Raw genomic sequence first — 16,770 nt, forward strand, 5'->3', positions numbered from 1 at the left:
GTTTTGCTCCGAAAGACACATTAGGGCTTGTACTCAGGTGATGTTATCCCAAAAAAATCATGTTAGGTCTTATTTTCGGGGAAACAAGGTAGTCTACTTAAACCTCAAAAGTATGCGGCTTTGACTGTGTTACTACAATGTTGCCATTTGGATATTTGTTATCTGTACACTCTATAGCTTGGTATCACACAAAATCAGTTTTCTGTTATTTCTTACAGTTTCCAACTACTAACAATTGTTGCAATTATACAACATAGTTAATCTAAGTTGTTCTAAATTGACTTGCCAAGAGGAAGGTTCTAATTTTTTTTTTCTGGAATTTTCTTCTAAGAGTATATTCCATAAAACCAAATTAGATTTTCTAATGTTATACATATAACTTCAAGCATCATAATCATGAGATCAAATCATAAATAAAAATTTAGTTTATTATACATCTGAAATTGGAAGTACACGTGGATTGTATATTGGGCTAATTTATGTGCTAGATAAAACAAGAGCAAAGTTTGAAATAGTAAATTAAAAATTGAGTCATCCTTAGTTTTCTCCACTTCAGCCTGACTCATCACAACACAGAGACTGCTCCTCACTCAGCTGTTGGGATGGGCTTACCCACCCATGGCTGTTTCCCAGCCTGCAGTCAGACTAAGAGGTTTTCACAAGCAGAATTTTAAAATAATTTTTAAAATTAAATCATAAAGTAATAAGGCCAGAAGTACTACAGTTATTGCAATATAGGAACAGAAGTGTGCTTACGATATTACCACTCTAAGAGTAGTCCATGCCGATTTTTCCTGATGTATTCAACCATGGTTTTATTACTGGACACTGCCATGGCTTCCAAAAGTCACCTCTGGCCGTACTTTCCAGGTTTTGAGTGAGAAATAGATGTTTTATTTGCAGAAATACGATCAAGTATTCCAGAGCAGTGATGTCATCAAGGTCCTTGACCGCAGTGCACTAAGCTGTGTGAGGGAGCTTGGTGAAATGCACGGGAAGCGTGTGTGAATGGCGCAGAGGTTTTGTTGGTACCAAGCTTCCTCCTTCCGGCCTCAGGGACACAGGGCTGCTGTAGGTGACATGTAGGATGCCACACGGCCGCAGGGACCCACTGGCCTTCTTTATGTTCCACCATGCCTGGGTTTTACATTAGCGCCTCAGTTCAAGAGGGTCATAAAAAATGGTGACGTGCTCTCAAATTCCACCTCTCCCAAACCCATTATTAATCAAATCATTTGGCTTATTTCTTTCATAGCACTTATGACACATTTTAATTTTCTTCTTGTTTGATTTGTTTACTGTGTATTTTTCCCCCTAAGTAAACTTTTGCCCCCATGATGTGGGCCTTTGTCTGTCTTGTTAACTTTTACATCTTTGGTACCAGGTACCAAGAATAGAGGGAGACACATAATAGATGTTCAATAAAAAAGTTTTGAGAAAATGAAAAAAATATAAAAACTGAAATCAAAGTAAATAGGAAGAATGGGAAATTGGGGCCTAGACGAAAGAAATATAGACATACAATAGTTGTTTTCAAAACAAACTCCTTGTATTTATTTCATTTATTTAATGTGGTTTCAGAGGTTTAAACAGACACATGAGCAGGAATTTTAGAAGGATGTGTCTAAAATGTATAGTTCTCTTAAATGACAATTAAATTGTGTCTACATTTTGGTTTTAACACTTTTCACTTTCAAAAGTAGTCGGTATTATGTGTCTGTGCAGTGAAGTGTTTCTTAATATTATTTCCACAGAATTGTAGTTGCCCTGGACAGTCGGTGAAAAAGGACTTCCCAGACAAATTTGGAAAACTCTGCATACTTTTTACATTCTCTTAAGTAGCTAAAATAAATTTTTGAACCTTAAATTTTAGTAAGCTAAGAGCCCCCTTTGGAAAAGAAAGATGCTTAATTTGGTTTAATCCAGAATTTTTCAAATTGGTTTCACCCTGATCTGATGATTTTTGCAGACATCCACACCATCCCCAGATTGAGTGTGGGGAATGCCTGTGTCCTGTGACTTGGCTAATATTCACTCTGATACTACAGATGAGAGTTTCTGAGTCAGTGGGAAAGGAAAGCATGTGTTTATTTCCCCCTATCTATTATCTACTATTAATTTTATCCATGATACAGGCAACTCTGCCTCTTTTCCCCAGAAGGCTCTCTTTCGCTCCCATTTTTGTCGACACCAACCTCAGGGTTTGTGAAATAGGAGACGCAAGTAGAATTTCCTGCTGTAGAGACAGGCTTGTCAGATGGTGAGACGGCACTGCGCTGGGCGCCCTGCCCGGCCAGGCCTGGAGCAAGGCTGCGAGTGTTGGAGCCCGACTCTCTCAATTGCTTGTTACCTGAGGAACTTGATTCTGTAACAACACTGCGTTAGTCTCGCAGCCTAGCGCCCCATGTTTTCAGAGGCAGCTCTGGAGCCAAAGCAGGTTTTCTTCTAACTCTAGATGGATGGATTACTGTTTTCTACAACAAATGATTCTTTCCTTGTAAGATGTATTTATGAAATGCAATTTCACTGGACTTCTTCTGCATATAATTAATATTTATCATAGTAATATAGATTCTTCACTGAGAAATTACCTTTTTTTTTTTTTTCTTTTTCATCGGGAGCTAGTGTTCTCTTTTAAATTTTATGACAAGAACACTTAACGTGAGATTGACCTTCTTACTAAAGTTTAAGTGTTCAGTGTTGTTGGCAGTACTGTACAGTGATGGACAGCAGCTCTCCAGCACTGTCCGTCTTACTGCAGCTCAAACCTTGTTCCTGTTGGTCAATGATGCCTCCCTCCCCTCCATGAGAACCACCGTTCCAGCCTTTGGTGTGATGAACTGGACTCCTTCACATGCTCCATGGAAGCAGAATCATGCGGCCTCTGTCTTTCTTGTCCTGAGACATTTTCTGAACCTGGACTTTTTCAGTCTCGTTTCTGTACGAGATTTATTCACATGGAATGCCATCTTCCCACTCAAACCGCAGCACACAGGCTGCCTTTGGTATTATCTCTGTTGTAGGGAGGACACGGTATGGTTTATATATTCCTTTAGCTATGAAGTTGGCAGAGTGGACGTGTGAACCCACGTCTTGCGACTGTCCCCTATGACACTAGATGGGTTCCCTCTGTGGATACGTTACTGGATTGCTCCATGTGTAATACTGTTTGATGCTAAACACTGTAGCAACACTGGGATGGTTTTTTAAAGAAGTCTTTTAGAAATAACTGGAGTTGTTTCTTGTTTTGTCATTGCTCAGGGTTGGTGCAAATGTCCAGTTCTCCTGTGAGGACAGTTACGTGCTCCAGGGATCCAAAAGCATCACCTGTCAGAGGGTCACCGAGACACTGGCTGCGTGGAGTGACCATCGGCCGATTTGTAGAGGTGAGGAGGGCGAGATGGTTTCAGGGCCCAGGTTCTGTCTGTCAGCAGGTCGCTGTGGTTTCTGAACACATGTCTTATTTAAGCACAAAGCGTTGTGCACAGATGGGGCAGAACTGGGTGATTGTGTGTTTTCATAGTGATCGTGAGCAAAAGAGAAAGAGCGCCTTGAAATTTGCTAGGAGGCAGACATTTCCAAGGACATTTGTGGTTTTAAATGCCAGGAAAGAGATGAACAGATCTGATCATTCAGACTCACACACTCACCGTAACTGGGCAATCATCTTTCTATATTTATATACACAGTTTGCATGTGTGTGAAAATGTGTTACACAAGCAGGTGTAACACATCTAACATTGCTCATCTAGCACTGCGCACCTTTCAGTGGCAGTGAAGTTAATTCTTGGGTCCTGATCTCGGTGACCAAGGCAGCTTCGTAGTGTGATCCCCAGTCAGTGCTTCGTTAGGACCTTACCTCACACTGACCTCTCACACAGCCAGCGGGACAGAACACGACAGCGTCACTTTCTGCAAAGCACCGAGTTGTCCTTCTGTGAAGAATGTGACAACCTCACGGGTTACAGAAGCCATGGTGAAGCCAGCAGAAAACTGATGGCAATTTTAGTATGGAAAAATTAATAAAGTTCAAAGGAAAACTAGGATTGTTTTTGTTTTTTTTTTTGTTTTGTTGCATTTTAGCTAAACAGTAATTTATGCAAATTGATAGTTTTGAGGAAAGAACAGAGTAGCAGTGAGTTGGTCTAGGAATAAAAAGGAAAGAGTCAGGGCCGGCCTGGTGGCTCAGGCGCTTAGAGCTCTGTGCTCCTAACTCTGAAGGCTGCCGGTTCGATTCCCACATGGGCCAGTGGGCTCTCAAACACAAGGTTGCCAGTTTGATTCCTCGAGTCCCGCAAGGGGTGGTGGGCTGCGCCCCCTGCAACTAAGACTGAAAGGACAACAACTTTACTTGGAAAAAAGGCCTGGAAGTGCACACTGTTCCCTAATAAAGTCCTGTTCCCCTTCCCCAATAAATTCTTTAAAAAAAAAAATAAATAAATAAGGAAAGTTTCCTATACAGGAATATCTTGTCCTTCCCATAGTCTTTTTCAGGTGAATGGAGTTATAAATTTTCCTTGTGAACAGTGTCAGTTACGGCTTGCAAAGTGGAGCAGTGACCAAGCACATTGCTAGCTTTCTCTGAGGCAAGAAGACCGTTCTGCAGGAGTCACTGACTGGCACCCCTTACTGTGACCACCCGCGGCTTTTCACGCGTAGAACACACAGCGGTGTGGTGCCCAGGTGTGCCCAGGGCAGAGTGGGTGGGGCTCTGGCTGCAGGTGACTGTTTTCTATGAAACAGAGACCCTTCTTGGAGAAGCACTGATCTCCAGTCAAGGAAGTGGCAGTGGCTCTTCCTGCTGCCTTTTGTCACTACACCACTTTGAATGTTGGGTAATACTAAAAAGTGACACTATTAGGTTTCCAAAGGAACTGTAGCCCAGTTCACGTTCCCACCGAGTGGTGGCAATGTACACTGCTCCCAGGTACAGACGAGGACTAAATCACAGGTAGTGCATTTCCCTTAAGGAAAACTATGGTTTTATTCTTTAACGGTTTTCTTGCTCTTCTGTACCAGAAATATATGTCATTATTTTAAAAACCCAAATGAGACAAAAGTAGTAAATATGCATGTGTTTTAAATTGTTAGAGTAACATAAAGGAAATATGTGGAGTGTGCTATTTGATTCCTGTCTTATTTATTCATAGCATTTCCTGTTTTTGCCCCGAATCTCAGGTTAAGCTAAAACAAAAACAAAAACAAAACCCAATCATGGTGTCAGTACCCAGGCCGCACGGGACAGCCCGCCTTGGTGCCAAGGCCTCGGAGCCCTGTCAGCTCTCCGTGCTCCAGGCTCAGGTGCGGCAGCCCCTGCCCCTGCTCTGCCCAGCCAAGCACCCTGCACCCCTGGACGCGATTAGAAGAGGCCGCTTTTAGTGACCTCCTGTGTCCTAGTTGATCGTAGTTGAGAAGCGCCCTCCCAGGACCTTTGTCTGTCACGTGGCGGGCTCGCTTCGCTGACCCAGGAAAGTCTCATCTGCACTCTCGGGCACCTGTTGTGTCTTACCCATAAGCAGGGGGCTCTCAGCTCAGTGATCGCCTTCCCCCACAGGCGGCGTGTCGCTGTGTCTGCTCCGCCTGGAGGCGCCTTCGTTTTCCTGGAGCAGTCCTTTCCTTCTTGTTCAATGTACTACTTTTAACTTGCTGAAATAATGAGCCGTAACAGTGGGACACAGCTCTTAAAAGTGTTTGCAGGGAGGATGTACATTTCAAATTATGTGCCTTCACTGGAGTCTGTATCCGGGGGACCATAATAAACAGTATTTAAAAAACCTGAAGTTTTAAAAAACATGTATTTTAGTATATCTGGAGTCGTGAAACATTAGACAAAAAAGTAAACAAAAAGTCCCAAAATCTCCTTAATAGAAAAATTTGAGATATACTGTTTAGAATTAGGTTATCAAAATTAGGTGACAAAAATGCAAACCCAAAAGAAGCTTAAACCAAAATGGAAATGGATTTGTCTCTCATAAAACAGTTAGGAGTTGGGCAGTACAGGACTGGCTGGCAGCTGTGTGTCAGGGGCGAAAATGGCCTGGACTCACCGTGTCATCCTGTGGTCATCTCTCCCCTTGATGCTCCAAGGTGCCGTCCACACCCCAGGTGTCAGGATGGGGTAGCTTAGAAGAAGCAGGGAGAGACACAGGACCTTACGGAGCATGTCTAGAAAATGTCACCTGCATGTGTGTGTAGCCCCATTGGCCAGAATCCAGTCAGGTAATGTTCGCCTTGTTGTGAGATGTAGGAATACAATTTTTATTCTCGGCAGTCAAATATACAACAGTTATATTTTTGGGGGAGAAAAGGAGACTAGATATTAAGGGAAAATGGCAGTCTCTCCCAAGGGAATATACTTCCATAAGTATACTTCCGTAAGTATATTTTGTATCAGTGAAGGATTTTAGTTGTAAGCAATATAAGTGAAAAAACAGTGTGGTGTGCACGTAAACAGCTCCCATGCTGGGCGGGGAAGGCTCATGCTAAGGCCCATGGTGAAATGAGAAGCCTGCCGTCCACTTCCGTACCCCGCTTCCTCTCACCGCCCTGTGCTCGCCTCCTGGCCATGTGCACTCTCACAAGACAGCTGCCTCCGCGCTCAGACCTGCAGTCAGGAGGACAGGTCTGTGTCACATCAAGTAATGACCTGTAACATGACCTGGTCCACCGCTTACACAGAGGGACAGCAGGTGCCCCAGTGCCCCTGTGGGCGGCTCCTAGTGGGGGGCTCTAAGGCAGTGCTCTGCAGCAGAAGGGACATGCAAGCCACATATGTAATTGAAAACGCCTAATGGCCACATGACAGAAGCAAGAGCAACAGGAATAGTCAGGAAACATTATCATTTAACAGAGTCAGTATAAAGGTTATAAAATGTGTTACATTCCCTCCTCCTTCCCCTCTCTTTTCCCCTCCCCCTCCCCCCACCCCATGTCTTGGAAATCCAGTGTCCGTTTCACACTCCTGGCACATCTCTGCTCAGAGCAGCCCAGTGGTCACTGCGGGCAGTACCTACTGTGGGCAGCACAGCTCAGATATTGAGCTCAGTGCATGGTCTTGGTTTTCTTCTAACACGGGAAACAGTCACACCGTGTAGGTGTGAAGGGAGGACATGGGCTCAGGGAGTCCAGCCCTGTTTCCTGGCTGGCAGCCTTCGCTGGACAGCATACTTTCTACCACTGAAATCCGTAGGTTTTTCAGGTTGGCAGCGTTTAGTAACCCTGAGTCTGTCATCACTCCCTCCCTTAAATAGTGTCTCTACTTGCTTTAGTGACTGACTCATTAATTGCAGGAGAACTAAAGATGTTTTCAAGTAGAGCTTGAAAACAAAGGTACCTTTAATGTAGGGGAAGTGGGTAGCATGAAACATAACAGTATGTCAAATGCTACACAAAACAGACTCTAGGAATACGTACTTATTTATCAGTAGGTTCCATCGGCCAAGTGCAGTTTTCCAAGTTCATTTCTGCCTGTGATGTTCCCATAATGAATAGCCTGTAAGAAGAGAACATGATGGCTGGGTTTTCCCGATTCATTTGGAGCCTGTAAAGGAGGCCTTACATCGATCAGCTCAGTCACCGAGTCTGAACTCAGCCATCTATCAAATACAGTAAAATGCCGCTGCGCAAGCATTGCACACATTATGAGGTTTCAGATCAGTGAATTAAGGAGGTGCAGACTCTCAAGGTCCCCGTCTTCATGAAGAGTCTCTAACTGCAGTCATTATGGGACCTTCTCCACAGGGGGCTCTCCCACGGAAGCCGTTGATAGACGGCAGTCACTCCGAGTGCTGTCCCATCCAGGCGCGGGTCCTAGCCAGTGCTCACATCAGCTAATTAACTCGCCCACAGGGGAGGGCTACCTGTTCTTCCTGTGCTTCAGACACGTGAATGGCTGTCACAGCTCAGTAATTATACAAGTGAATTTGTTGAAAATTATGCCTACTTCATTTAGGGATATGAAAACAACTATTAGGACTTCCACGGGGTAAAATATTATGAGATGTTTAAAACTGTTTAGGTATCTTTAACTGGCAGTAGAGTTTTAAAACAAGCAAAAAAAAAAAAAAAAGAGAATCTAGATTTTATTTATTTAAAGTAAAATATTCTAGCTGGCATTTTATTCCATTGATAGTCAGGAGATATCTATCTATCTGTCTTCTTTCAATGCTAATACACTTTGATGTGCAGAATTAATATTTGTAGGTGCTGCTCAGTGAGTTGAAAGGGAACAGAAGAAAGGTGAGATATTATTTGCAGTTGTAACTGTGCTCACATGGAAGCCAATTAGAACCACCATGGGTCACAGAATAAAGTTGTTATTACCTTGGGGTTCTGGGTTAGATTAGCTCAGAAACATCCTTTACTTATTAACTTGTGTTTTCCAAGACTTTCTTAGCTTAGTCTTTCTACGCATGTTTTCTGTCAATGCCGAAATGGTGTTTTATACCTGAAAGATGACTCTGCATTCTACCCAATTAAAGGTCTAGAGTCAATTTTAAGATTATACTTTTATACACTGAGTATTAAATAGTTATTAATATAATCTCAGATTTAAAGAAACATATATACTTTTATTTTAGTTCCAGTGATTTGGGAAATTTTTTTCTTATTACTTCTAGACTCCTAAGGTTTTCTAATTTTTACTTGAAGTCACTTGGGAGATAAATGTGTTTTCTCTATTTTTTATTACGTTATTAGAAATAGTAAAGTTTTGTATTTTTATACTCTCAAATCCTACTGACATAATGACGTGAAAACTAATGTTAATTTGGTGCTAATTATGTTCCTAGAACATGCCCAGAAAGTTTCTGCCTTCCTGTCCTTGATTTTGTTTGCCTTTCACCCAGAACACGTCCCCCCAGATGTCCACGTGCCTCTCCCTCTCACACCTTTTATCAGTGGGCGTCTCATCCACAGTTCTTCCATGACCACCATCTTCCAGCGCAAGCCCTTTCCAGATGCTCTCCAAGTCCACTCTGCCTTCTGTAAAGTTCATGATCTCCTGACATTAGATGTTCACGTGTTTGTTTGTTAATTGCCTGATGGAGGCGAGGAGCTTAGTGGTGTTCTGTCTCTGCTGTAGCCTCAAGGTTTAACGCAGCGCCCAACTCTTAATAAGCATTTAATGAATATGTGTTTAGTACGGATCTGTGTTGCGGTGCATGGGGCAGGGTGCTGAATGCTTCACGTGCATTCATTCCTTTAATCCTCACAGCAATCAGAGGTGCAGTTACAATTATTATACAACTGAATAAGCTGAGAGACTTAAAATGACGTAATTGAACAACAGACGCCTAGTAACTGCATAAGCCCGGCCTGGATCTCAGGTGTGTTTCAGAACACAAGCTCTTAACTAACCTCTGTGTCATTTTAAAAACATACCTGAAGTAGACTCCAGCTTTTCCTGAAAAAAAAAAAAAAACTTCTGACGTGAGTTCTGATATTCTATTAATTTTTGTCAAGTAAAATATTCATCTCTTTAACTCATTTAATTAAGTAATAACTATGGAACGGGAAAGATTCCTGCAACTGAACTCACACAAATATATAAGTTATTTCATATTACATAAGATAAATTACGTGAAATAGATGTGTCTTATACTTAAATATTCATTGCTTAAATAGAGAAATAGCATGTACTGGCATCCAAAGTCAATCAGTTTGTTTTCTTCTCCTTTTCCACTTTCCCTCTTGATATATCATATTTTAATTACTATTTTGTGAATTCTCATTTTATTTTAAAGACATGTAAGAGATACCCAAAAATAAGACCTAGCCGGATCATCATCTCTAATGCATCTTTTGGAGCAAAAATTAATATAAGACCCAGTATTATATATTATATTATATTATATTATATTATATTATATTATATTATATTATATTACATTAATTATATTATACCTGGTATTATATTATATCCAGTCTTATATCAAAATAAGACCAGGTCTTATATTAATTTTTGCTCCAAAGACACATTAGAGCTAATGGTCTGAGTAGGTCTTATCTTGGGGGAAACACGGTAAGTTAAATTTCAGCATATACATTTAGGACACTGTCTTATGAGTAATATTCGCTGTACATTAGGTCAGTTATTACCAAAGACCATTTATTAAACATTAGTAAGCACTTAAGTGCACATTGCCTTATATTAGATATTTCCCTATATTTCCCAAGAGATCCTGCAAAAAGAGAAGGCATTACGAGAGTAGGAAGTGTCATTCGACTATAACACGTATAGACATGCACATACACATTTCGGTTCTGGGAATACATTTAAATCCTGCTGTGAAAACTGGCTTGGCAGTGGTACATGCTAGTGAGCTTTGTTTGTCCATGAAGGACTTTGTGCACTAGCTGAATACTTGTTTGGTGCAGAAGGGACAGTTTGAGAAGATGCCACATCTCCAGTCACTGTGAGATTGCTCCGTCATTATCTAAAGGGTCCACTCCTAGGTGGAGGGGGCAGGGGCCAGCATGGACTCCGTGACTGCAAAACACAGGCGAGGTGTGAAGCCTCCCGAGTCGGGTTTTAGGGCGTTGTCCTATGTGCAGAATGTGAGTTCACATTTAATGACAGCACAGAAACAGCCGGCAAAGCGACCAGATGTGGCTTGTAGATTAGCTGATACCAGCCATTCTCCTCCTTCAGAAGGGTCTGCATGTGTCGCCCCGATCCTCTCACCGCCTGCTCTCGCCTCCTGTCTGACAGACGGCTGCTCCTGCAGCGTTCTCACTGGACACGACCTCGGGGCAGAAGCAGCCTCTCTGACCGTTCCCTTGTGCTCTGGACCCTCACATTCAGGCGTCCGTTTCAGCAGTGTGTGGCCTTGGCTCATCTCTCAGGCTGCTCTGTGTTCTTCCCCAGCTCTTCCTCTCCCCAGATGCTGATTTATAAAGGAATTCAATGTATAGTGGATCTAAAAACTTGACCTTTGGGTGCCTGACCTGCTGGACGATGGTGTGGGGTGTGACAGAGGAAGGCCTGTGGCTTCGCTCTTCTCTCTCCAGCGTAGAGTTCAGAGAGCTTGCATTTTCATGTAACTACTTCTGCCCCACAACACAGAGGAGAAAGGAAGCCCCAGGTGAGAGGTTGTCCTGCAGGAGACGGAGGAGGTAACGTGCGGTCTGGACCTGACCCGCCAGGCATATCTGGGTAGTAGCTCGCGGACGTGGTACATCGGCATTACACCCAGGATTGAACTTTGAGCAGCTAGCTGCCCACGGAGAATCTGAGGTTTGTGTGTGGATACTGGGAAAGCCTTGATACAAGGAAGCGGTGCCTGGTGAATCAAAATTGGTGGAATGATGGGGCTCTCCTCAGGTGATAAAGAAGCAGCTGATTAGGATGAAGACGATTTAGAAAGGCAGAGACTAAGGCAGCGCTAGCTAACATTGGCAACAGTTTCCTAAGGAGGATGTTTAAGCTTAAACACTTACAGTTAGATCATATTTAAGACTGTTACGCCTATTCAAAAACTACAACAAGTATTAATGGGGGAAACTATCAAATGCCAAATTTGTTCTAATCGTTGAGATCATACAAGTGAACAAAATGGAAAAAAAAAAAAATTCCTGCCCTGAGTATTTTTCCATTTTCCATTTCAGCTGAGTATTTTGATGGCTTGATTAAAAGTGTTGGTAAAAAGAGTAAAACAATTTATTTAAAGAAGTATTACAAAGAAAGACATATACTTATAAGTAAAAAAGAAAAGTACTTTATGAATGAATTTGACAACTTTAGGTGAGAAATATCGCAGAAGGATTAGCTTCATAACTTGCCCTATGTGAAAGGCAGTATTATGTATGCATAAAATGTGGAAAATGTACTGATATCCTATAAATATTTTCTTAATAGTTAACACACTAAAAAATATAATTATTAAAAGTAATATTTCCCCAAGCAATGGGAAAGATGGATTTCATAGAGAGCTGGAAACCAATTTTAATAAGTCAAGTTAGAGGTCAAGCTTCAAAGCCGACAGTGGGACACAGGCCAGTGACAGGGTGTCAGATTTGGTGAACTTTCTAGCAGAGTGACAGCTGGGGCAAATGATTGGATGAGTACAGAGTGTCAGTGGGAATGTAACAAATTAGTTCTGGACTGCACAGATTCTTCAGCTATATTTTTTCAAAGTTTGAAATATTTAGAATGGCACTTTGAGAATATTAATTCAAAATTAAGTCAACAAATGTTGATTAAACTACATTGTTTAATATCAGCCATTCAGTATAATATGTAGCAAAGTATGAACGTGTAACATTCATTTTATTGATGAAATCTTTTCTCCTAAGATTTCCTAATGAATACCTTTACCATTAGAGTGCTTCAGAAAATTTCCCATCTGAAGTTGCTGATTGTCTCTAAGATTAGACTCATCAGAGAGAGATCTTAGCATGTAGGACGTGTACATGTCTGTGTGCAGCTCAGTCAGCTGACCTTTTGAGCGACGATGCACCTACTGAGTTTTAAAAACCAGACCATCCTTCATCCATCTTTATTTAAGAAATGTTTGGAAAGTAAATGCCAATATTTTAAAAGATGATTGTTATGTGTTTTAGTTAATCAATGCATAGATTAATTTTTAGCTAATTATTTGTAAGTAAGTATCAAGCAACTGAAAAGGTGACTATAGACATTGCATATGGTGCTGAAGATTGGCTGACGAGTAAAGGAAGGAAGCTGTTCCCTGGTGAAGGCACTCACAGCCTGGAAAACAGCCAGGTCTGTCAGGCGGTGCTGACAGTAGCGCCGAGAAGCATTAGGAAGAGGCGTCATTCGCATCACTGTTTTGTCAGTGTCCATGGAAGGGGGACTGTACTTTCCGGGGGTCAGGTAGGAATAGCTCAGGTCCTGGTTTCCCCACAGCGCACCCCTGAACTCAAGCCCTGTTCCAGTGAGGTAGGCAGCTGAGTCTCTCAGAGCATTACCTGACTGCAGTGGGTGCTCTGCCAGGAAGAGAACGAGACAGGAAGGGTCGCGGTGAGGGTGACGTCAGTGTGAGGCCTCAGGAAAATGAACCTGCGCAGCACCCACCTGGGAACTAGGTTCAACTAGTAATGCTAAGACTGGCGTTCAGACTGACACTTGGTTTCCAGAAAACGTCGATTGGTTTGGGGGGACAGGGAACTTCTTTCTTTTTTTCTTCTTTGTTTTTGTAAATGTTTTCTTTTTTTTTTAATTAAAATTTATTGAGGCGACAATGCCTAGTAAAATTACATAGGCGTAAGGTGTACAGTTCTGTAATACATCAGCTATATATCACATTGTGTGTTCACCATCCAGAGTCAGTTCTTTCTTGAAGAGGAAGTCGATTGAAATATTTTTTTATTCCAAATTTTGTCACATTTGTTGGGTTCTGTCATTTCTCTGATTTGCCTGGTGTTTCCATTTGAAGGTATTTTTCCTTTCTCCATTTAGAGTCTCCGTTTCTGTTTTCTTTCTTTAAATTTGTATGTGTATTTGAAGTTCCCATGTGCCCCATGCTGTAAAGAAATTGGTACCATTCATTGTAGAATAGAATCTAAAGCTTGAAACAGACTGTAGACATCGCATGTTCCCCATCTCGGCTAAAGTGGAAAGGACAAAGCTGTGAGGGTTGGAACTACTTACTCAAGGTCATATAGGGTCGGGCCTGCTGGAGACCTGGGCTCTGGTCTCCTGAATCCCACTTCACTTGTTATCTAAGTGCAAGCAAATGTGTATACAGGCCCTCTGTGAGTCACAATTGCGTTTGAAACGGACTGATTTGATGTGACACTCCATGGTGCTAGCACCAGTTAGGTCATTCTGGGAATGGTAATTAATGCCTCGGTAAATGCAATATAATAACAATTTCCAGTTTAACCTTCAGATACCAAATGAGGGTCCAGAGGGCTGAGCAAAATGTGCTTGCCCACTGGAGGGCATGAACCATTATGTATCATAATTGGCAGATAGCTAACTTGAACTTGCACGCACATCTCATGTCTTCACCACACAGGCGACATGCTGTGGAACATAATGTTGTCTGTCTGTTTCTAGCGAGAACATGTGGATCAAATCTGCGTGGGCCCAGTGGCGTCATTACCTCCCCTAACTACCCGGTTCAATATGAAGACAACGCACAGTGTGTGTGGGTCATCACCAGCTCGGACCCAGACAAGGTAAGGCTCTCGTGGCCCCTGGGCAGCTGGCGCAGGCCAGCCCTGTCCAACGGGCAGCCGGGGAGGGCCACGCACCCTTCCCTTCTGTCATTTGAGTCGAACAGCTCGTGCTGCATTGTGTCTGCGCACCCACATTTGCTGGAAAGCAAGCGAGGATTGTCGGAGGGTCACTTCCGACTAGTTCTGGGCTATGTTCATGTTTTCTTACAGTTTTATTCAGATATAGTTGGTGTATAATATTGTATTGGTTTAAGGTGTACAGCATAATACGTTGATGCATGTATGTGTTGTAAAATGGTTACCCCGACAAATTCCGTAGATACACATCACCTCACATAGTTACAAATGTTTTTCTTACAATAAGGACTTTTACTATCTATTCTCCTAGCAACTGTCAAGTACGTGTACGATACAGTGCTGTAAACTGAGTCGACATGCTGTCTGCACATCCCAGACTTACTTATAACCGCAAGTGTGTGCCTTCCAGCCCCCGACCCCCTGCACCTCTGGTAGCAGCCATTCTGCTGTTTCTAGGAGCTCAGTCTGTTCTTAGATTCCACATATGACTTGCTTTTCTGGGAGCTTTCCTTCTACACACGGAGGAGCTGCCACGCCGCCGTTGCTGCCGTGACCAGCTGCCCGGGACTGCTGTCCTTATCAGTGTGCCCTGGGCCCCCACCTCTGCTGATCCAGACACCGATGCTCCTAAGTGACTTAGTGACTGAACTTACGTGAAGGCCCCACTACCTGCCCAGCCCTGTTCTCGGCTGTGTATCTACCAGCCCTCGGGCAAGCGCATTCCCTTCCCTGAGCCTCAGTCCTCATCTGTGAAGGACGTAATGTTGCATTTCATTTCGAGGTGCTTGTGAAGATGACATAAGTAGATACGAGTGCCTAAGTCAGTGAAACCGTTTCTGTGATAAGCTGTCGGTTCTAGTAGGTGGTCACACAAACACGCGTACGACTAATAGAATACAACTGACTCATAATTTGGTACCGTTTACCCAGCCGTCTCATTAATGTGCTCATAAAAGAAGACTTTTATTTAAATCTGCATTAAAATGCATAGCATATTACTAGTATAGAGATAAGTCTTTTTATTTTGTTCTGCATTTATATACTTTTGAAAAATTAGTGTGTTCTGTTTGTTTGGTTCCCAGAAAGTTCCGTCATATGAATTAAAATTTGGAAAAGTCCTAATGGACTTTGGGGAGGAAGTACGAAAACAATGGAGTTTCTTTGTCTTGAATTGAATTGATGATAAATAAATCACATCCATTTTCATGGGGTCTGAATAAAACCAGGTGTTTTATATTATAAGGATAGAGATGTCACTGGGCCCAAAAGTGATTGGGGCATTTGCAAAATACTGACTTACTTTTGCAATTTGGAGGCAGGACGATCTCTTTCCTTGGATGCTTTTTTAAAAAGAAAACATATTTAAAAGGAATCAATCATATTAAATCAAGGGAGTGTGTTAGTGAACGTGTATGTTTGTTGTGGTTCCTTGAGTCTGTCCATGAGTCTGCCCCAGAGAAATGAGGTGTGGGAGGCAGCTCTGTGAGCGTGAGCACAGCCCTCCACGTGCTGCCTGGGCACCAGCGTGCCCACCCACACGCCCTGCCGCCCTCCTGCACTGCTGCGGGGGCAGCACCTCCCATCTCCCCCCAGAGCCTCACATTCTGCCCACAGTTCTGCCACCTTCCACCAGTGAAGCCTTCAGGAGTCCCCATAGTGTGACACAGGCAGGAGCCTGGAGTGACAGGGAGTCACTCCCCCAACAGAAGACAGTACGTGCCATGACTTTGCAGACCACCCCAACTGCCTCTGGGGGCCCCCAGGGAACCACGGTGGGCCTCCTCTTCTCTGTCCCTTTGTCTCCATTCCTTGGGACCCTTCCCCAGTAAAGGGGCTACGAGCAAGGTCGTCTTCTGGGAGACAACCATGATAAGACAGACACCGGCAATGACAAAACCTCTTCCGGTGGCCTTTCATGTTGAGAAGGAGAATATGCAGTGATGGCTTGATGAGAACAGATGACAGGCAGAGTGGCAAAGCCACTGCGCGTCCCCTCCCCAGTGCGAGCTGTTGAACCACAGCAGGCACGTTGGGTGCGGTGAAGGAAAAGGTCCCAGTGGTGTCTCAGCTAGTGAGCAAACCTCAGGGACAGGCCAGCCCAGGAGTGAGGGCCAGGGGACTGGGCAGGCGCTTCCTGTGCTCCTGCTTTAACACTGTGTCCCAGTGGCTTTGACAGCAGATGCCTTGAGTGAATGGGGGCGGGGCTAACAGTGGCTTTGGGTGGGTGGGGAGCCCTTCCCAGAAGGAGCATGTGTTCCAGCCTCCCAAGAAGTCCTGGCACATGCCCACTGTTCTTGTACCATTTCTCCTCAGGCCCTTCCTTTATTCCCCAAATTGTTCCAGTTTCCATCAGTGGGTTATAAATCTCCCTACCTTGAGCCAGGGAAAGACCTCAGAGGCCAGTTTGAATGGGAAGAGATAATAAGTTTGGTTTTAGGACTAATGAGAGTGAGGTGCCTGCTGTATATCCAAGCAGATAGAACCGCGGGACGTAAATTTGGAATTTACAAGTGTGTAGTTAGCTGCCCAAACCTGAGCTATGCATGG

General features: G+C 43.3%; 1 protein-coding gene across 2 annotated transcripts in view; it reads left to right on the forward strand.

The window, feature by feature from the left end:
* CSMD1 (CUB and Sushi multiple domains 1) overlaps positions 1 to 16,770 on the forward strand; it is a 1,607,858-nt gene that overhangs the window by 1,153,010 nt on the left and 438,078 nt on the right. For both annotated transcript variants that reach the window (XM_074329288.2, XM_074329289.2), the window contains exons 9-10: positions 3,262 to 3,386; positions 14,024 to 14,145. In XM_074329288.2, coding sequence (XP_074185389.2) covers positions 3,262 to 3,386; positions 14,024 to 14,145 — 247 coding nt within the window. The remainder of the gene's footprint in view (positions 1 to 3,261; positions 3,387 to 14,023; positions 14,146 to 16,770) is intronic.

Source organism: Rhinolophus sinicus, chromosome 16 (assembly GCF_057876585.1).
Source record: "Rhinolophus sinicus isolate RSI-liver-muscle chromosome 16, RSI-T2T, whole genome shotgun sequence".
NCBI classification, from domain to species: domain Eukaryota; kingdom Metazoa; phylum Chordata; class Mammalia; order Chiroptera; family Rhinolophidae; genus Rhinolophus; species Rhinolophus sinicus.